General features: G+C 42.2%; 1 protein-coding gene across 1 annotated transcript in view; it reads right to left on the bottom strand.

The window, feature by feature from the left end:
* The window catches only part of NCAPD3 (non-SMC condensin II complex subunit D3), a 675,764-nt gene that overhangs the window by 279,807 nt on the left and 373,200 nt on the right, over positions 1-22,757 (bottom strand). The window contains exons 18-20 of the mRNA XM_069224452.1: positions 13,445-13,542; positions 13,212-13,327; positions 10,157-10,264 (exon numbers count right to left, since the gene is read on the bottom strand). Of these exons, the coding sequence (XP_069080553.1) occupies positions 10,157-10,264; positions 13,212-13,327; positions 13,445-13,542 (322 nt within the window). The remainder of the gene's footprint in view (positions 1-10,156; positions 10,265-13,211; positions 13,328-13,444; positions 13,543-22,757) is intronic.

Raw genomic sequence — 22,757 nt, 5'->3', positions numbered from 1 at the left:
GGAGCAGCATTCATGGCGACTTGAACATAGTCTAGTCCTAATTCCAGGTGGGAAAAGTAATAAGGTGTAAAGGGAATGACCCCCAACAACCAATGACAAAATCTTCTCTCTTTCACCTGGATAGTACCAAGTTCTCTGTAGCTTCATACCCCCATACCATTCCCGTTATGCATTTCCTTTTATATATTTCGAGGATAGGTACAACAGGTTTTTCCCCTCATGCTGAAGGCAAGTTGAAAGGTATCTCCCACCGCCTGCGAAAAGCGGAACACCCTGCTTTTAACACAAGTGGACCAGTTACAAGCGTCATCAAAATCCAAGCCAAGATATTGAAAGGAGCTTACCCTGCCCAGCTTGCACTGCCCTATGTTTAAAGTACAGGATTTGATGTTTCAAGCCAGTGCCCAATACCATATTAAAAAGAGTATCCCAAAGCTTTGATCTATTGACACAATCGAACGGGGAATTGAAAAAAATAAGATAATGGGACTGTGGTCACTATGAGGAAGGGGGTACACCTCTAAATGCACTAATGTCTGGGCTAGATCAGGTGACAAAAGCACAAAATCTATAGTGCTACCCTTGCCTCTACCTACAAAGGTGGGGGAACTTGCATCACCAAGAGCAAAAGCTTCAGAAGAAAAGGCCAGGTTATGAGAAAGAACCATCTGGTTTAATAATTCACCATAAACCATGGATATAAAAAAATGACTAACGTCAACCCCTTGGTCATTAGAAAACACAAGTGCACCATTCCCACTATAAATACATTTTACAATGTTGAAGTCGCCCACCTATCTAATTGACATGCAATTTCTTTGGCTGTGTACAAATTCAGATATTGACTTTCTAAGCTCTCGAATAATACCTACGGAATGCATTGCAAAGAAGCTAAAATTAAAATGTATTAACATTAAATTGAAAGATTTTGGCAAGGAGAGATTTAAAACTTGATGATGTGCCTGGATACTGTAACTCTGACCTTCAGGTTTATTATAGCACATGAAAAAGATGGCCAGACCCCTCTACCCTATTCCTGCAGATGATGGCGTTCAACAATATATGAAATCTTCAGTAAAAATGGAACAGCATACCATAATTCTTGATAAACAACATCCAATCCTCATTATAATGTTTGCAGTGAATCCCCATAATATTCCAGGATATCAGCTGCAGGTCTTGGTAACAGTTTTCTTGATTCACGTCTGTGTTTACATGTACCAGTGGCTGGGAAGAAGTGGGAGATTTGGAGGTGGGCTCCATCTGGACAGTTTTTCCCTCTGGGGGAGCTGGTCTCTGGTGCCAGTCATTATCAGAGAGGCTTGCCAGTGCTTCAAATCAGTTAGTGTGAGCAAATGGGGCACCCTGTGGGATTTCTTACAAAGTCTTTCGACTTGGGCAGCTCTGTACATAGGCGGTATGTCTGAGGGGTGGGATGGGGGTATGGCCGGACAGTAGGAAACAAACAGTCAGAATCTTCAACATTTACAACCACACATTTCCCACTTGAAGATTTTACTGTAGGGCCTACCCACTTAACCCTGCGAGCCATTATGATTTTGTCAATTACTTCAGAAGGACAATCAACACTCTTTTGGCACCAGTGTGCAGTTTTCTTTATAAGGCTCTGACAGTCCTCGTGCAGCTTCTTTCAATGGGTATACCCCCACTTAAACAACTGTGTATGGGATGCTGTCTGTAGCAAAATGTAGGTTCTCTACTTGATCTTTGGGGTTGGGGGGACAAGAGAATCTTGGATCATTTGGATGTGTACGTGAACCTACTGAGGTCACGCAGGGACTCCAGGTTAGCATCCGGTTGATCTTTGGCACCTTCTGCCCTGTGTACTTGAAGAGTTGATTACAGGCCTATTGTCAGGCTGTTGGATACGCAATTGTAGATTATCTACCTTGCATACTCCTATATTATTTGGTATCTGTGGAGTGCCTTCACCAGGCCTTGAATTTCCCATGTTAATAATTTGATATGGGCCAACATTTCTTCTTTAAAAGATGATAATACGCTCTCCTCAGAACAAATGATAGATTTGTGGCAGGCTTTAAGGACTTCCTTGGTGTTATCCATTGAAATGTGATTGATGCCGGTCTGATGTAAAGAGACGGGGTGGCAGAGTCCCATTAGAGTCCCGACAATGGGGCTCTAGTATAACACAGTCCTTTTGGGGTAAGCCCTGTCTTCTACCCTCAACCCCTTTCCTCTTAGTCGGTGGCAGACCTTTTCGAGAGATAGAACTTGAAGGTTCTAGAGCTAATCCACGAATGTTATCATGGACTACACACAGATTGTTTAATCTAGGTTTATTCCACTTTGTGGGTCCAGGGTTGCATGGCATGCCATCTTTCCTATTAATTAATTGGGGTCATATTAGAGACCTCCGCAGGAGTCTCCTGATGGGGTTCAGTTGACGAGGAAGATGGCTCCAAGATCAGCTTTCGTACTGCTTCTATGTGGTTTTGAAACAAATTAAACTCTCTAGATATTGTCCACATGGCTGGGGTTAATCAGGTGGTTATGGAGGGAGTGGAACTTAAGCTCTTCTTACCGCCTTTGGGGGCCGAAGTACTGTACTTCCCCATTGTGGTATGCAGGAGGTCCCTCCGGACAGTTGACTAAAAGGGAAAAGTCAATCAAAAACAAAAACTATCCCAAATCCCTAAAACGAAAGATGAAAACCAACCTTGTTAGGGTGTCTCAGTCAGGTCTTAAATTAATGGTGGTGCCTTCCTGGATCTGAAAACCACAAGACAGGCCCTAGCCTGGGTGCAGGCGGAAGCAGAGGGGCCGCTCTTGGCCCAGTCTTCGCTCCGGGGCGTCCCGCTCTGCAGGAGTCAGGTGGTAGTTTTGAAATGTTACCAAGTACCTCCTTCACTCCAAAGAGATGATGGGGAATGAAGTCCCACCCCACCAAGGGCCTCTCTGCACGGCAGGATGTGCAACTTGAGCATTTCTTGTTCTCAGCGTTTGCAAATAGCTATATTTGCCGAAAATCCCATTTGCAAAAGATGAAGTGCAGCACAAAGTTGTTTAAAACTCGTGATTCTCTTGAAATGTCCTGTTAGAGCAGAGGTCTTAAAACTGGGTGGCGGGCCGCCCTAGGGGGTCCTCAAGTGATCTCAGGGGGGGCGCCAGACTCTTGCCAAAAGAAGCATTATACAGATAACAGGCCTTTGTTTTAAGCAGAAGCATATTATTGCATTAAAAAAATATAACAGTAATTAACTGCAATGTTTAAAGAGGTCTAGACATATTTAAACATTGCCATCTTTATAAAATAATTGTGAAAAATTCTGAAGGGGGTCCCAATGATTTCTATTTTTCAACTGAGGGGGTTCAGCATTAAAACGTTTGGAGACCACTGTGTTAGTGGGAGCCCATATATGCACTTTGAACACCAGAGACAGACTGCTATGATATTCAAATTCCTGGCAATCAACATTTCCACATTTTCTGAGTCCCGGTACCTCTCTGCTTATTGACGTGATGAATTGCTGTTGGGTTTGTCACTTGAACAAACAGAGATGTTGTTTTGAAGCTTAGTAAAATGGATTTAAGGGCCAGGTGAACTGTCCTAAATTCCTGCAGGTTGATGTGCTATGTCATTTTTTTCCGGCCATGTTCATTGTGGTTGTAGACAATCCATGTGAAGTCCCCAATGTAACAGAAAAGCACCTGCAATAAAGGTTTGGGACAGAGTATTCTCATGGAATGTAAGCCTTTTTCAGAAGATTGGTTGACTGGCACCCCCACAGTAGAAACATAACTGCAGCCTGAGAGCGCTAATCAATCTGCCTGACAGCTGGCACCACTGATCTATCATCTATTGCTCTTTAGGCATAAGGTGCCAGAAAAATGCAGGATGCCACTGAATCTAGTAGCTATGAGAAACAGCAGCCCACACGATTTTTCATTTTTGAGAGATTTGACATTTCAGATGGCAGTCTTCATTTCCAAGTAATATATGGCTTAAACTGGGACAGCAGTAGACTCGTAGTGATTTATTCTGAGGCTCAAGCACAGAAAATAATAAACTACTATGTTGATTTGATACTGGGCTCCTTGAGAAGAGGATACTTCTAAAGCCGGAGTCAGAAGGGGTACACAAAACACTTCATCTTCCTGACGTTTTGCAACTAAGCTATGCACTCTGAAAACTGCAAGAAGCAGACTTGAGCTTTGAAGGGAAGCCTCTGTATTGATCAGGTTTGTCATATAGATTTCTATAGCACACTAATCACCGAGAGGGTATCCATGTGCTTGGGCAGGTGTGTGTTCATAAGTTGCTTATATGAAGAGCCAGGTCTACAGCTTCCTGTGCACTCAAGAAGTGTGGAGGAGGCGCTGCTGTGTTGAGGGACGTTTTTCTATGACTTAAGTGCGATGCAGGAGAATGAGATACCTCAGATTCTGATTTCATGAATGCAGGATATTTGTGCGAGTGAGACCGAGACACAGCATAGGCGTCTGGTGCATTGGTGAAAGTGTATGCGTTTGTTCAGGTATTCTGGTCCTATGTTGTTTAGGGCTTTGTATGTGTGCACAAGAAGTGTCTATTGGCTGTGCCTGTGAATGGGGAGCCAGTGAAGCTTCTTGAGGTGAGGAATGGGAGGTTCAGTACGAGTCTTGCAGCAATGTTCTGGATGGTCTCAAGTCTGTGTAGGAGCTCTTTGTAGATTCTGGCATTGAAAGTGTTGCTATAGTCCAGCCCGCTGGTGATGAGTGCATGTGAGATGGTCCATATGGTGTTCTGAGGCAACCTTTTGAAGATCTTTTGTAGCATGCGTAGGATGTGGAAGCATGAGGTGCACACTGCGTTGACTGGAGCCATCATGTTGAGCTGGTCATCTAGGATGATCCCTAGATTTCTTGATAATCTGTAGGTGTTGGTCCTCACTACGACAGCCACTAGATGGAGTCCCATGGGAAGGTCTTGTTGTCAAAGACCAGTACTTCTGTCTTCTAGGAGTTGAGCTGCAGGCAGCTGGTTTGCATTCAGTCTGCTACCATTGTCATGCAGTTCAAGTTGGTTTTGGTGGTGGTTGTCTTGTTTGTCAGGGAGAAGATCAGTTGGGTGTCATTCAGTTGGGTGTCATTGGTGTAGGAGATGATGATGATGTCCTGTGACCGGATGATGTTGGCAAGCATTGTTATGTATAAGTTGAAAAGGGGGGGCTGTGTGACAATCCTTGTGGGACTCCGCAAATCAGTTCCTTGGTCTCCGATGTGAAGGGTGGCAGCCTGACGCTTTGTGTTCATCCCATGAAGAAAGAACAGATCCATTTGAGAGCGGATCCTAGTATGCCAATCTTGTGGAGTATTGGGTGCTATGGGCAGAATGAGGGCTGAGGTTTCTTCTTGGTCCAGGATGAATTGAATGCCGCCAGTGGCTGCAATGACTGCTGTTTCAGTGCTGTGGTTCTTTCTGAATCCTTATTGAGTGTTGTGCAGAAGATGGTGAAGTTCAAGGTGGGCTGTGAGTTACCTGTTGATGATCTCAATCACTTCAGCTGGATAGGGGAGCAGGGAGGTGGGTCGGAAGTCGCTCAGTTGATTCGGGTCAGCTAGGGGGCTTCTTGAGGAAGCCGTTGATTTCTGCAATTTTCAATTCCACTGGAAAAGTGGCGGAACTGATGGAGTTGTTGATGATGTGGGTCAGGATGATGCTGATTGGTGATGTTCCCAGTTTGTAGATGCAGTGGGAGCATGGGCCCGCTGGGGCCCCTGAGTGACTGGACCACACGATTGCCACTGTGACAGTTCTGGTGATAGTTGTTGATTCAGTTAAGTGTCCGTCTTTGTTGGTGGTAGGTAGGTTAACAACAAGTTGGCTGGGCTGGTGTGCGCAAAGATGTCCTTGCAGCTGTTGGGGCTTCCTTTGATCCGGTCCACTAGCGTTTTTTTCTTGGGGTTTCTTATTCGCTGGTGACAGTTGGGGTGCAGCTTCGCAGGCTCTCCATTTCCTTTCTAGCGGTTTACAGTGTTGTTTGATGTCTTGGAGACCTTCTGTGTACCAGCTGGCCTGCTTGTTTGATCTACTATGCTTGTTGGGTTTGATGGCTGCATAGGAATCTGGGCAGTTCTTGATGTTCTTGTTGAGGTTGCCTCTGGGGCTAGGTAGATCTATGCAGAGGGTGCTGAGCCAGTCTGCATATGTGATTTTGCAGCAACTACAGCTTAAAATGGTGAATCTGTTAGGATTGTTAATTTGAGGACTGTTGATTTGGAAGTAGATGACTGAGTAGTCAGTCCTTGTGAGCGGTGCGGTGGAGTTGTTTTTGATGCTGTTGCTTGTGGTGAAGATGGGATCCAGTGTGTGCCCTGAGGTGTGTGTTTTTTCTGGGACAAGCTGGGTGAATCCGATGTTGCTCAAGTTTTCAAAGAGTGCTGTGGAGAAGGGGGTAATTTTGGTCTTACAGGTCAAAGGTGGGGTCACAAAGTAGAATGTAGGTTCTTAAGTCGATGGTGAGCTCAGTGACAAAGTTGGTGATAAGGATGGTAGCTGCTGTTACTTTCTTCCACCAGAAAAAGGAACTGAAGAGAGCGAAGTAGGAGGTCACAACTTTGTGGATTTTTTCAGAGGTAGCTTATGTTTGGTACTTGGCTGATTTGAACCCGCTGTTATGGATAATGACGTTTACAGTGAATATACAGGAGTATTCAGTACTCTTTCTTCTTCTCATGCCCCATCTTTCAGTACGCCTAGTTTAACCTTTGTTCACTACATCTAGACATCTGCATGATCTCCAAAAAGAGTGCTTCCAGAAAAAGGAAAATTAGAAATTCTCTCTTGAGCTTCTGTTTTCAAGCCTGTGAGGTGAAGCCAGGACAAGCAAAGTAAAGCTAGCCCATGGCAGATTACCGGGGCAGCCTTATGAGGAAGTGGAGGCGGCAGCAAAGGCTGAGGAGTCACTGCAGTACAGGTAAGAAGCTAAGTGAAGTAGGAGGTGGAGTCGGAGAATCGCACTGCCCTGAAATTGCAAAGGACTGAATATTTTGTGGTGTAGTATTAATCTGAAGTATGTTGTGTTCTCCTCTTTTTTATCTTGCAGAGGCAATCCAAGGAGAAGTGAAATGGATCTGCTGTTGTTGTCTCAGTCGACTCAACACTGAACACTTCCTCTATAGTTATGCAGTTTTTGCTGTCAACATGCCAGTAGCCTTCGATGTCAACTGTGAACGAGCCCTTGGTGACAAAAATGATGGCTGAACTTACACTGGATGTTATGGATTTCGATGTCAAACAGATGCACCTCTTTTTCCTTGTGAGACCTTTTCTTAGAACTACTTCTCAATAGGTCCCTGGAAAAGTTTAAAAGAACAATGGAAGAGGGAGCACTTTCACCATGTCCCCCTCATCCTCAAGTAGCAATTCTTCACCCTTTACTGGCCCTCCCGCAGGCCATTTCCTCTGTACTTCAGTGTCCACCTGTACGTTCTGAGGCAAAATTGATTAGTGTTTGGACGAATGGAGCTGAGAAGGCACAGAATTCGAACATCGAGAGGGTCTGTTTGGGCCACTGTCCAGGATATTTAAAAAAAAAAGGAAATGATTTTGTTAAAAAAAAAAGTGGTTTAGAACAATTTGGAAATGTTTTCAAAGAGAAAAAAAGACTAAAAAAGCCAAGCACAGTGTTATAGGATCCCCTCATCAAGAACCAGAAAGAACAACATGATCTAATGCAACTGACTGGCCATTATGGGATACTGGTGGTAAGCTGCTCCTTAAAGTGACAATATATTTTTTTCCAGCCATTTAGGCTACAGCACTTTAGGCTACAGTGCCCCCATTGTCTTTCAACCTTCCTTTGAAAAAGGTTTGTGAACAGTTTGTTGACTCCAATCTGAAAATGGAACTTTTTCCGCCTTTTAAACTGGTTTGTCTTTTGAAGGAAAAAAAAAGTGAAAAATTGAACAACAGACTTTTATAGGGTTTCAAAAGTAATTAGGTGGCAGAGGTAGTTGCAGTAACGGGAGCCCCACCCCTTATGCTATGGCTGTCACTGAAGTAGATTCTTGGCACCTTTGGTAGCCTTCTCGACAGCTGCAACCTGATCTTCGCCCTCTACTTAAGCATATTCCTGGGCATTTTTAACAGCACAATCCTATAGCAATTAGAGTTAGGGAGGCAAAAAATGCAGAAACAGAGTCTCACTCTGCTTTTTTTGGCCACACGGAAGGCATTTAACAAACACAAATCGAAAACCATTGTAAAAAGACATTGTTTTTGTCAGAAAACATTCTAAGTCTTAAAAGAGATAGCGTGACATTTTAATAAAGATTGGAACCATTTTCAAACAAAAACTAGTCAAAAGAAGGGCAGCGTGGAGGAAGAACTGTTCAACTGTCACTGTCAAGGCATGATGAGACACTGGTGGTATGCCTCTTCCCTTAAGCAAGCAGTGACAGCTTTCTTGTACTTTAGGCAGATGTTATTGCCTTTCACCTCCCTCACCCTCTAAGTTTATTCAAGACTATTTTTATCACTTTAAAAAACTAGTAAAAGTTTTGCTTTTTTAATAAATCAGCTTAAGAAAATAAATGAAAATTGGTCAAAACAGACCACTGTAGGTTCTAAAAAAAAACAACAAAAAAAAAACTTTAATAGCTGACTTTTTAGAATAGAAAAGGTTTTCTGTGTGTATTTTGCAAAAAGTGCTCTGGAATCCCACACAAGGACTAGACAATTCAGAGTTAATGGCTAAATGAATATCTTTATCCAAAGTTCCTACTTATTCATATGACAACAGGGGAGGGATCAAAGAACATTTCAGGCTCAACTAGTTCTCTGTTATTTATCTTGCCATAGATCCCCCTTTCCCATAAATAAAGGTCTAAGGGCCAGATGTTTGAAAGCATTTTGCATTCGCAAACAGTGCGAATGCCCGTTTGCGAATGCAAAATGCCATTTCAGAATGTATGAAATACATTCTGAACGCAATTTTAAGGAATTGCTAAAATAGGGATTCCTTAAAATTGCGACCCCGTTTAGAAATCGCAAATAAGGATTCCTTATTTGCGACTTCTTAGCACATGTATGAAGTAATTCCTAAATGCGATTTTGGCATTTAGGAATCGCTAATTACCACCAAGTTGAACTTGGTGGTAACCATGTGCAAAATTTAAAAATGCATTTAAAATGCATTTTTAAATTGTACATGTAAAGCACACATGCCCTTTTGGCATGTGTGCACCTTACATGTCCCCAATTTTTTTTTTGGGGTGCAGCAGAGGGGGCCTTAGCCCCCCAGCATCCTGGGGTTTTGCATTTCCAAAATTGCGATTTCTGGTTTAGAAATCGCAATTTTGGAAATGCAAAAAATTCGCAGATATGGGCCAACAGGCCCATAGCTGCGAATGGGGCCGGTATTGCAAATCGGTAATAGCATTTGCGATTTTTAAGAAATCGCTATTACCGATTCACAAATGTGATACAAGGCACTTTGCGAGTCGGAAATAGCGATTTCTTAAAAATCGCTATTTCCGAATAGCAAAGGGCCGTGATGATACATCTGGCCCTAAATTCCTATGGGGATGTACAGACAATTTTAATTCTCTAATCTATCAGACACTACACCCATTATTATCACTGACACACAAGCATTTAACACAGACAGCGAACAGATCCTGACTAAAGCACCCTCACTGATGAACCCACTTGGCATTGCTTAGCCCACCTATTGTGGGACAGAAACCTATAATGCACCTTGGAGGGAGAGTATTATTTATTTTACCAATGCCAAGGATAATGCCACCACGTAGTTAGGGACAGTACTAGTCCTGTACATCGCTTCATATCTGGGCCACGCTCAGTCACAAATCGGACGCCTAAATGAAGGTTTGCACTGGATTGCAAAACTGTTTTTAGTGTGCAGCAAAGGTAGAGTTGACAGACAGCTCATCACAATTCAAACATGGCTTATATGAACTAAGACAAGAAGTTTGATAGGTCACTACATAATGTAATCTTGAGACAAATGATTTGGGATTTTGCACATTTGTTGTGGTAGTAGATTTACAGCTGTCTAGGTAGACACCAGAGTTGCTTAATCTCCACAGCTACAAGTCATCGAACTGTGGACCACTTCAGTGAAGACTGTGATTGACCCATTTGTGACAATCAATGTTGCTTGGACCTTACCAGCATGTCCTCGTCTAGCTGTCCAACCTGGTCCTCAGTCAGCATGATACTAGAAATGTGATCTTCACTGGCTGAGACAATCTCTCCAAAAACACTGTTAAGCAATTCCTGTACAGAGGCAAAGAACAGAAGTAACAATGGGAAGAAGAAATAGACTACTCAACAAATCCATAAAACACTTTATTCAACATGTAAACCATTAATGGCTCAAGGATATCATTTCTTTCCAATACTATGAAAGTTCACAGGTTGAAAAAAATTAGAACATACATATAGCTAATTTTTTGAAACAACGCCACAAATGAGGCACAATTGTGTAAAACATCTCACTATTGAACCACACACGTCAACTTTTGGCTCTGAATGGTGTCCTGTAACAGAAGGACATCACATAGGGAAACAATGGTGTAGAAGTACTGACTAACGTAATCAAACAAAATGAGAGCATCACAATTAAGTCAACATGAGAACAGAAGTTTTAAGTTGTATCTTCAGAAGGAGACCAAGTTATATCCTGCTACAGGATCTTCAAATCTGCCATGCTTTACGAACATTTCATTTCTTTGTGATTTTTTTGTATTGCAGCTATGCCTCAGGAGGCATAAGTGCGCTTTATGTATTATCAACTGAAACACTGTCAGGTATCAACAATCTGTGAACTGAAGGTAGCAGTGTAAATAAATAGAACAGAAGGAGGATGGAGGATGGAGGATGGCCATCAATCACAGGTTAGAACAGCAGATTGTTTTCAACGATTTCCTGATCAAGCCCTACGTCAGAGTAGGAGTTCCGGAATGCCAATTCAAACTTTTGACACCACAGGACCATGCTTGCACACCTCCCCTTATAGGTGTGACCATTTATATTTAATACAAAATCTGAGTTCTCACTTAGAATTCAATAGATAGACTGAATTAAAAAATGGTGAGCAAAACAAGCAGTTTTCTGAAAACTGATTAATCAAATGCAATGCAACTCTCGTAACCAGCTATCTCTCCTGCATGCCTAATTCAGATAGACTGCTTACTAGTGGAAACTATTGGCAGAAATAGAGATTTTCAAATGTCTGCTGGAAAAGGCCCCAATTCAACAGTTTTCTAGGTCACCGTCTACCGAATTGTGCATATTTCTGTAACTTCTTGTGTGTCCTGTGGCTACTCTTCTACAATGTTCCTTTCTTTCAAATTAATTGCAAGAGTAGGATGACAGGTTTAAAAAAAAGATTAAGTGCATCAACCAAAGGATTTCATGAGGGAGGATACACTGCACTAAAATGTGGAGGGTTTTCCAACAAAAAAGCTTCAACTGTTCCATCAATGTGAAAAATATCAAACATTTTTGCAATAAAAACCTATGTGCTCTCTTCTTCTGTAACATGTATGCACATGCCTATGTTTTCTTTTCCCAGGGTAGAACAATATATTATCAATTTAACGTTAAACTTTTTTTATTACTCTCATTTTCTACAAAATGAAAATCAGACTGAACTAAAAGTGAGGCAGAGAGACAGTAATTCTCAGTAAGAAATAAAAACTTTGTGGCTCCTTTAGTGCAGCAATGAAGGATACTGGGCACTAGCTTACAGGCCCCCAAAATAAGCAACAATCAGCTGGACAGGGAGATGATTCACTGGCTCATGAAGACTTTGATCAGGGAGACCTTTGTAAAATACACATTACAACTATATGAAGGGACAATATGCCTCAAGTTCTTCAAATGTACCCCAAACTAAAACATAACCAAGCAAAAGTAAATCCTTCTTACTGTGCATTACATGACGGATACATTCATAATCTGCGTATAGTCAACTTCAGGAAATAACTCAAGGCATTTGTTCTTAGATGTCACTGTACAGTGTCTATATAGCTAAACTATCAATACTTATTTACCCGGGTTCATCCCCCTTCAGGATCAGCTAGTCAAGGGTGTGTAGTGCCACATTCTTGAAGTAAAGAAACATTCTATGTTTGGTGCAATATTTCACAATTGATCAACCCCACAACTAGTAACCAGAGCCATTTTCCAGTAGTTTGGGCCATGTTCCCATTTCTCAATATGTTGTTTGGCCATCCACTCAAAGCTGACGTTATAGTAATTTGCGTAATAGCTCATGCAATCATCATCTTGGCCCAATCACAAATGTAGCCATATTTTAGAACATTTGTATTGGGCACCAGGCATTTATGAATTAGTGAAAATGTACATTCTTACAGCATGGATAATTTCATGGATTTATTTTCACTGAAAAAGAATGCAATTTATGCCACCAAGCTGAAAAGTGTTTGTCCCCCCTCTCTGCCATGCTTAAAAGGTAATTATCTGAAATATTTTAATGCAGAAACACAGAATTTCCCAGGCTAATCACCGTGTACTTGGCAGATGAGGAGCAGTAATTCACAAAGATTCACCTGTGACTTCTACCGATTTGGATTGTAAAAGAAACATATCAAGAAGGTTCCACTGCACCCTTCGGAGAATTGACATATTCATGGATAGTAGCACCAACATGTACATCTTCATCCTGAACAACAGAATGTCTTCTATGACTTTTCAGTATATTTATGGCTGAAATGCATGGTCTACCATCGCCTCTCCTCCTTCTTTGGCTGATTGTGTATATAAATGCAGGAAAAACTGGTACAGAGTTGCCAGACTGACTTATCGATTAAGGTTTTATCCCTCACATCTGTAGTTCATATGAGAATTCTTCTTTCTCAGACATGCCTGTGGGGCCAGAGCAGATATTTTCGAACAAAATGGCAACACGTTAGAAAAAGAAAGGTAGACAGTGCAACAGCGTTCAGAGAGTTTGTGATAGTCATCAATGGGGTAGGAAGCAACGACACAGAATGAAGGAGGAGAGAGTAAGATAAGAGAGTTGAATGGGTTCTCCTACTTGCAACCAAATCAAACGTCAGTTACTCTCAAACAGAAAAACTGGTATTCACGTTGAGGCCGTTAGAGATATATGCTCAGATGATCAGCAACTGATTTAATGTATGCATTTGGTTGCAATGAAGTGTTATGCACATTAGGTTAGACCATAAGAACCCACCTGAGTCTCCTCAGGTGAACTGGCATGAGCATGGCAAAGCCTCTGCAGAGCCTCAACTGCTGGACTGACCACTTCAGGGGCAGAGTGAAATTCTTTAAGCCAAGTCTTAATATCACCTAGAACATGAAAAACAGTGAGTATGCAAAAATACTGAAAAAAAAAAAAAAAAAAAAGAGCACCTTCCAGAGGACGCACTAAGGTAGAACAGGATAAAAAAAAACTGATTCACTTACCAATTAGTCGTTCGCGGCCTCCTGGAGGAAGATGCTTTGCTATGTGACCAATGACATCCAATATATGTCCAGTAGTGCTAATAACTGCATTACCATGCCTAAGAACATAGGAAAACACCAGTTAAAACAAAGAACTAGTATGGTCATATGACAGATTTGATATAATAACACTATGAATGGCCTTTGGTATCATGAAATTAATGGTACATATGGCTACAATATGGAATAGAACCCGCTTCACAGAAAGAATCTACTGAAAAAGAGTAGAAGGTCAAAATCAAATGTTAGTAAGGGGGGTTGACAGCCACGGTATAAAAGACAGACAGACCTGTTTATCACCGCAAGATGCTAGAAGCATCTGTGATTCCTATTCAGGTACAAAATATTTAGTGCTTTTGGTATACAGTAAAGTGTATAAACGGAAAAACATCACTATACTTTAGTGAAATTACAACTACTGAAACCATATATAGGTTATTCCTCCAATTTTCAAGTTTGGCGCATGACTGAAAAATGGGTGCCTGATTAGAAAGCACAGAGAGCCCCAAAATCAGTTCTCTACACACAAAACTCATTAGTTTTTGGAGACTTTTAAGGTCTGATCCCAGAACAATACAGGGAATATGAACTATAGTATGACCTAAACAGAAGAATTCAGGAAGCGTTTAAAGGGAAACCCATAGTTAAAATAATACCACTGGCTAAACGTGACCCTTGCACTGGCAATCACAAAAATACCCCTTGCAAGACTCGTGGAACGTTGTAAACCAGAAGGTGAAGTAGAAAGGGGGCAGAATACCAGCTCAGGGTAAGAAAAGCTTAATGAGTAGTATCACCACATGCACATTTTACTTAACACCTTAAGCCAGTGGTTCCCAACCTTGGGCCTGCGACCCTTGGGGGTCAACAAAGCCTCATCAGAGGGTCCCCGGATTCCAAATATGATTCAGTGGGGTCCCCAGGTTCCAATAATGATAAAGTGGGGGTCCATAGAAGTCAGAAGGTTGGGAACCACTGCCTTAAGCTGTATTGGTTAGACAAATTCACAATCTCAAAATAAACACAAAGGGCCAGATGTAGCAAAAATCCAATTTGCGAGTTGCAAATTGCGAGTCCTTCCGACTCGCAATTTGCAACTTGCAAATTGGTATGCAGAACGGTGTCTCAGACACCGTCTGCGAGTCGGTATGGGGTCGCAAAGACCCACCTCATTAATATTAATGAGGTGGGTCGCAAATTGCGGCCCCATAGCGACTATGGGCACTCGCAAACATGGAGGCCTGCTGTAGTCAGCAGACCTCCATGTTCGTGACTGCTTAGAAATAAAGCATTTTTTTAAATTTATTTTTAAGTGTAGCCCGTTTTCCTTAAAGGAAAACGAGCTGCACTTAAAAAAAAATCCGAAACCTTTCGTTTCTGTATTTTTTCAGGTCAGGTAGTGGTCCCTTGGACCACTACCTGCCCTGAAAAAATAATTTGTGGTCCATTCACAAAGAGGAAGGGGTCCCATGAGGACCCCTTCCAATTTGCGAGTGGGTTACCATCCACTTCAAGTGGATGGTAACTGCGACACCATTTGCGACCGCATATGCGGTCGCAAATGGTATTGCATACCACTGCGAATCGCAAATAGGAAGGGAACACCCCTTCCTATTTGCGATTCGGAAATGCATTTTGCGAGTCGGTCCCGACTCGCAAAATGCATTTCTGCACAGGAAACTGAGATTTGCGACTCGCAAACGGCATTTTTTGCCGTTTGCGACTCGCAAATCGTTTCCTACATCTGGCCCAAAATGTTTTAGAATGCAGATTCTGTGAAAAGACACAACCACTGGCGGGGCACTGTCAGCCTATCCCAAGGCCAATATATTCATAAAAACACATGCTACTTCTGTATTTCCACATCGGGAAACTGTGATGAATGAACACTATAAACCTACAGAACAGCTTTCGTTTTCGCTCATGGGGAAACCTAGCAAAAATTTAGAGCTTACAAAAAAATTCCAACTTTAGGGAACTTGCAGAAAGGAATAAATCCATTTTCAACGTTGTTTTCTTGTCAGCAAATCAGAAGCAACTAAATATTCCACACATCAACCGATTCAGAAATATGCTATATCATTTTATGGTTCTGCAGTCTACACAGTGTCTGAAAAAAATCTTAGGGCAAAGCAGAAATTACGTACAGATGGTAGTCAGGGGTCCTAGGTGCACCTGGGTATGTCTGGATTATTTACAATCAGGAAACTAAAGGTCCTCATCGATGCCTTAGGGTGTGAGTGGGCAGGTAGGAAGCATATTTTTAGATTATTAATTTTAAGTCTCCTGGTGACCAATCAGAGGGCTGAACTATTAATATGCATCAACTCTTTAGAATTGATATTTGGAAAACAAATGTTAGCTTTGTCTTTCCCCAGTTCTAGGGTATGCCCCAATAAAGCAGAGGATTAGTACATACATTTCTAAAATAATATAGTAAAAACATAAGTAGGTACAGGCCTCGGCCACAACTTCTAAGAGCCTACAGTCCCCAAGGATGAAATAGCGGTGCCCATCTGTCCCCATAACATTATCGAATATGAGACAGGCCTAATGGAATTATACGTTCCTGGCCAATCCAATAAAAATTTACCTAGGTGCCCAAGCTTCATGCCACAGTATGTTTCCCAGCCTGGTGGACCCCACCCGAAACGTATTTATGCTCTGGGTGCATCAACCAATGCTGCTATTCATTTGAACAGGAGACATCACCGTTCCATGAAAACAGGCTTTTGGGTAACACTCCCCTATGCTACTGTGGCTCCAAGGTGGTAACCATGTCTGTCCGATGACAGAAGTGCAGGTTTTTGGTGAACTGTGAGCCTGTGAGTGTGCTTAAAGTGTAAAAAGGTAAACACCGTCACCAGTGTCTGCGCTGGATCCAGCTCCTGCTGATTTGATTCCACGGTGTACTGTTTGGGGACGAATCTGCTGTAATTAGGGATGAGTCCTGCTAACCCATGCTGAAAACGAGGACAAACTATACCATTCACCCGTAATCCGTGTTGATAGCTCACAAATTGAACCTTTTTGGAACACAGGGGTAGCGCAATCAGCTGAGCGGCAGTAAAAAGGGCAATTTGTGACTATTTTAGATTGACAGTGATGGGGAAGCTAACGAGCCGTGGTCGCACACGAAGCAAACCTGCTACACAGCAGTGATTAAGCTTATTATCTATGGAATGTTACTTTTACAATGGCACACATTACATTGTTGGAGTGAAGATAGCAGATGATGCGCCAAGGTTTAATCATCTGACCTTCCTAACATGGAACAATTCCTCATAACTAACTAGGAAAATATTTGCAAAAAAGTATGTAACATTGAAACCTCCATGATAGATATGAGAGGTAAACTGGAGAAATGACAATTAGAGTGGTAGCTGTGGAGACGTCTATACAGACAGCTGACCAAAGTAATAGGATCCTAAAGTATCTGTGACCAACCTACAGGAGACCAACAATTGCTTTGCTACTTTGCAGCAAGGCGCTATCCCTACAATCAAAATTGCACATCCGCAGGAACATAATCATGCTGCTTAGGTGGGAGGGCACAAGTGAGAAGGCAGACCTGTGAACGTCCACAGATAGCTTGCTCAAGGATGAATTGAACTGTGACTCCAATCTACCTCCATTATTGTAAATAAGCAGACACAATTGCCCAGAAGAAGTGAAGGGGCTAGTGGAGTCCGCCAAGGGACCACTGTACCCACTTTAGCTGATGAATCCAAGCAGGACACAATCCTGCAGTGAGCAACAAAACATAATAAAGTACTGTGCAATGATAAGAGGTGACTGGAGTTTCCAGACATCAGCCAAGTCACTGTTACTAGGAGAGACCAGCAACCCCTCAGGAAAGACGTTCTTGCATAAGGGGCACAAGCGAGTGCACAGCATTCAGCGCATTTGTGAGTGGTTGCACAAGAGTAAAGTCACACTGTCTAGGCAGAATCTTTACCTGCCAACTTGTAATCACTAAAAGTGAAAGAGGTTGCCTCACTCTGATCCTGACTACCTGCTTTATTCTTTCTTCGCTCTGTTGGTGTTCATGCAGTACAACTGATATTCCCTGTCTGATTAAAGGCAAACATAAGATACAATTCCCATTTTGCACAATGACCAGACGTTTGCTCTCAATTGAGAGGCTGTTTTCCGAAACTGTGGAGTCTCCCTAAAGTATTCCTCCAAATCCACTAATCCTCCATATACTTAACACAAGAGCTCTTTCTAATGTTTTATGAAGCACGGATGATGTTTGTTTCATACAGATTTAAACTGCATTTTCTTGGACACTGGCAGCCAGTTAAGTGATGCCAGGGTAGAGGTGACAGAATAGTGTTTTGTGATTTTTAGCAGAATGTGTGCTGTGGCATTCTTGACCACTTGGAGTTGTTTAACAAAAAAACAAAAAAAGGAGGACTTCCTAAATATAGCGCATTACCGTAGTGACACGCAAGTTTGACGTACTAGAAGATCACAGTAAATACAGCAGGTTGGATAGCACCTCAGGTCCAAACGGCATATCAGCCGCACTGCTCAAGCATAATAAAGAACACAGGATCCCACATTTACAATACCTATTCTCAAATTGATTGTCTACATTGATAATTCTACACTCTTGGTGTGGATTGATTATAACCCAATCTATACAAAGAGGCACAACTTCAGATCCTAGCTGCTACATTTTAATAGATCTCTAAGACACTGTAGCTAAGTATTTCACAAAACTACGACTGAGGATCGGGAGACATGGGCAACTGATCTTAATTTATTACCTTTTAACCAATCCTGATTTATTTCAACCGCAAACAGCATTGATAACCTGGCTAGCCTCACCATGTTAACTTACACATTTAAAGGAGAGAAACATCTTTTAGAAACTTGTCTCATCAATCTTAGTAAAGCTTTTGATTGTGTAAACAAACAATTACTAGGTGAAAAAGTAGCAGCTTGGAATATTTCAGATCACTTTCTTCGGGTGATCCAATACTATTCTATATCATACTAGGCACTTATAGAGCGCATGGCTACCCAACAGGCCTCAGCTCTAAATGTCGTGTCCATTCCTTACTTCCCCTTAGAAGAAACGTGATACTCAAATAATTAAGTCTAGAGATGTTTTCTAAAACTAAGTTCTTCCTTGATCTTTCTTAGTGATAGCAACAGACTGTTATAGGGTTGGGATGCCAGGTAGTCAAACAAACGTCCACCACTCCTTGCTTTCCTGACCATGGGCATTGTAGAAACCCTCTGATCAGCAGATCTTAAAGGCCATTTGGGGCTGTAGGGACTGAAAAGCCGCTGTAGTAGATGTGGGCTTTTGTCGTGCATCACCCAGTAGGCTATGCGCAGAGATTTAAATTAGATTATCTTCCATACTCGCTTCCAGAGAAGAGATGCCAGAATAGAGGTGACAGAATGATGTTTTGAGATTTATAGCAGAATGCATGCTGCAGCATTCTGGACCTCTTGGAGTCGTTTAACAATAAAAAGAGGACTGCCCACGTATAGTGCATTACCGTAGTCCAGGCGGGAAAGCACAAGTCCCTGGACTACCGTTCCATGGGTGGCAGGTAAAAGCCAACTCAGAACCTTCCTAAAGGTCCTGAGCAAGCCAAAGCAACAGGAGGCTACTTTCATCAACTAAACTTCCATAGTGAGGTTACTATCGATCCAAAAGCCAGGAGTTTTTATTTCTGCCTATAGAGGGTGAAGGTCTCTTAGGCAGTTGGGCCAGCATAGTTCTGTCCAGAGGGAACGGTTGTTGCTGACTACCAGAACCTTGGTTTTGTCACTATTTGGTTTCCGACTGCTGCTTGACATCCATTCAGTAACTTCCATTAAATATGAATTTGGTTGCTTTGGAGAGTGCTGCTGGGTCTGGGGTTAGTGAGGTAATGATCTGTAATCAGCATATGACACCGTTGAGAATTCATACCCAATTATTTCATCTGCCAGCAGGCATTCATAGACATTGAACAGCGTGGGGCTCAATAACAAGCCTTGTGGCACTTGGTGTTCCAAAACACCCAAGTCTGAGCAGAATGTTTCCTCACAAACTTGGAAGTTTCTGTTGCTCAGAAATGAGGCAAACCATTTAGAGCTGCATCCTTAATACATACTTCTTCCAATCTCTTGATAGCATCAAGTGGGACACAATGTCAAAAGCAGTGCTTTAGTCCAAAAGTATATTTGTAGCAGAGCCACCTAGATCCTGAATATTTTAAGCTCATCGGTTACAGCTAAAAAAGCTGTTTCTGTGCTATCATCCACTTGAAAGCCAGTTTGAGTAGGGCGAAGATTTTCCTGTTTCTCCACGAATGAGGAGAGGTTCTCATTGACAAATTTCTCAACAATTTTACTGACACCCCGTAGCTAGGAAAAAGGTCTACAGTTTTCAGCTAGTGCAGGGTCTAAAGAAGGTAAGGAGGTTTTTTACGGGTTTCACAGTTCCATGTTTCTAGGCAGGTGGCACCACGCCACTCTCAGGAGAGTGGTTAAGCATATTAGCTAGGAACGTTAAAATAGCATTTCCGCCTTTCATGGGCATGTTAGGGGGGCTGGGCCTAATGGGAATCCTGATTTAATTGAGGTTAAGAATTTCTTCAATTCTGACCTCTGGTAAGGCTGACAAGTTTTTCTCCATGTCAGAGTATTATTTTGAGAGCAGTGTTTGGGGCTGTTTCCTTAGTCAGGGAGGGGCAGATTTCGTTTGTCTTTCTCCACTGTCTTCACACATCATCCTGGGGAACAGTAATAAGGAATAGTTTCTCACCTGCAACTCCAGTTCTCTCTTATGGGTATTTCCATGATAGTCGTAGGCGCTGAATAGTTTCGCCCGCTTGCGGGGACCCCGGAGCACTTTTTCCAATATAACTTCTTAAGTGTCCATGTTGGTCTTACTTCAGGAAGGACTGCCAAGTCACTTAGGAATGCCCATATGCAGCCTAAAGGAAAGGCTACAGTGTCCAAAATTCTTCACCCAGCTTGCTTTAAAAAATGGACAAATTAGAGACGCATGCATTCAAATGCCTGAATGAATGAAAACATTTGCAGAAAAATTCCTTCACAAACCTTTTTATATTGCAAAACAATGATGGAGTGCAGTGGAGCCCTGCCGTCGTCTTTAAAAGGCAATTGTCAAAAAATAATCATGGCACATGGATGGTCCACACCAGGCAGGTGGCGGCTGGAAACAATGTCAACATACGCTTAAACTAAAGGTTACCTCGTTATGGTTTTCCTTTAATTCTTTGTTAAAAGACAAAAAAAATCCCTCGCTACATCCAATTCCGAGTCGTGAAAGATGAACTAACTACCACAACGTTATATGGCGTCAAAATCTTTCTTTGAAAGCTTAGCCAAATATGTAACATTTTATAATGCAATGTTTACAGATAATTATTTAAACTCCCTAAAAATTCCTCGCAAGCTCAAATAAGTCAGGAATTTGGCCTGATAGACACACACCTTGCTATGATGTTGTCTTTTGTGAAATACTGATATGCATTAAAAGAAGCAGAAGGACATAGACTGAAGTACTGCATCTGGTCAGAACACACTGCAGAACCAGGCACTTAATTTCACTCAGGAGTGGAATCGCTACACACAATAGACTTGAGAAACCAAAAATAACATATGCTGGCTTCAGAAGAGTTATAAATAAAAAATATGAACTATCTCACGCTGCAAAATGACAAACTGGCCTTCAGCCGTAAAAGACATGCTTAGTTCATTAACAACTACAAACAACTGCAGCCACTAAAATACATAGGAGACCTATCCAATCTACTATAAGATTAAGTTAATGTAGTTGCATTTCATGCACACTCCAACAATGGAACATTCACTACCCTGGAAATCTAAACCAAGCACAAATACGGGCTTTGCAGCAACAAACCGGAGTCATTGCTGCATGGAAAACTCAGATATTGCAAATGAACTATATCTAATTTGAATAACGTATGTACCCAATGCCACACAGTCAGTTTTTGTCTTGGTGGTGAGCACCCTCATTATGTGACCACGTTCATTAAACACTATCTGGTGTTGAATGACTTAACTAATCTAAATGCCAGTGGGGGCCACCTGATGCGCTGAAAGCGTGATTGTCTACCCTCTGCGCAGGACGCTGACACTATTCCGGCTGGGGTGGAACTTCATCTACTTATCAAAGACAAAGAGAAGAGGGCCTGAGAGCCACGAATGAAGGTCCAGTACAAAGGCTCCGAAAATATATGCCACAAAAACTAGGTACTGTTCCTCAATAAAGATAAAGACTGTAGGGCAGACAAGGAGCCTACGCTCAAAAGGGAACCCTATGTTATTTCAAGGTGATCTCACACACCTCAGTGGGATGCCATGCTTCATCATAAGGCCTGCTCCTCGTAGGACCAGTGCTGCAATGTCCTACGGTCCCCCGAACAGTCACTTTATCGGAGATCTTTTAAATGATGTCTTATGACGAGTCCGAAAGCAAAAAAAAATGTGTGATTAAAACCAACTATCCCCACGAGGGTCATTGGGGATTTCGAGGCCATACTCCCAGTTTTTGATAGATTTCTCTCTCTTCTGGATTTGGCTGAGTTAGACTGACTCCAGATTCCCCAAATGAGTCACAGTAAAGTCATGACTGTTAGGTGGGGCGTCCCCTGAGATCGAATCTATCCTAATGAAGGAGCATGTGGCGCTGGGCAATGTTGTTGTACCTCCGCCCTGTTGTACAAGTTACTTACCTTCAGTAATCAATATATCTGGTAGAGATATTCTAGTTGCATATTTCTTACCTTTGAATTTCCCCAGGTGTCAGACTGGATCCGTAGATTTTTCTTCAAGCAGTACCTCTGCACGCCGTCAGTTGACTCCGCAGACATCGTTGGCATCCTGGTCGCCGTGATGACATCGCAGTCGTATATAGGCACCACGCTGACGGCAGTTTCTTTTCATGACTTTCCACGCAAGTAGCACGGAGCCATGAAGAACACTGAGAATGGTGTGCCAAAACTAGGGCCCTTAAAGGGAAGTTCCTATCCCTAGCAATCAGTTTGCAATGCGGGAAAAATGGGCGGGTCGGTAAAGAATCTGCAACTAGAATATGTCTCTAACAGATGAACAAGTTACTTACCTTCGGTAACGGCTTTTCTGGTGGTTACACTAGCTACCTGTGGATTCCTCACCTAATGAATTCTCCCAATGCGCCAGCATTCAACAGAAATTTGCTTCCTAGCTCTGCACGTCGACGAGGACGTCACTACTGCCCGACTCCCACGCGACT

Source organism: Pleurodeles waltl, chromosome 3_1 (genome assembly GCF_031143425.1).
Source record: "Pleurodeles waltl isolate 20211129_DDA chromosome 3_1, aPleWal1.hap1.20221129, whole genome shotgun sequence".
In the NCBI taxonomy this organism is placed as follows: Eukaryota; Metazoa; Chordata; class Amphibia; order Caudata; family Salamandridae; genus Pleurodeles; species Pleurodeles waltl.
This window is presented reverse-complemented; position numbering and strand designations above follow the sequence as displayed.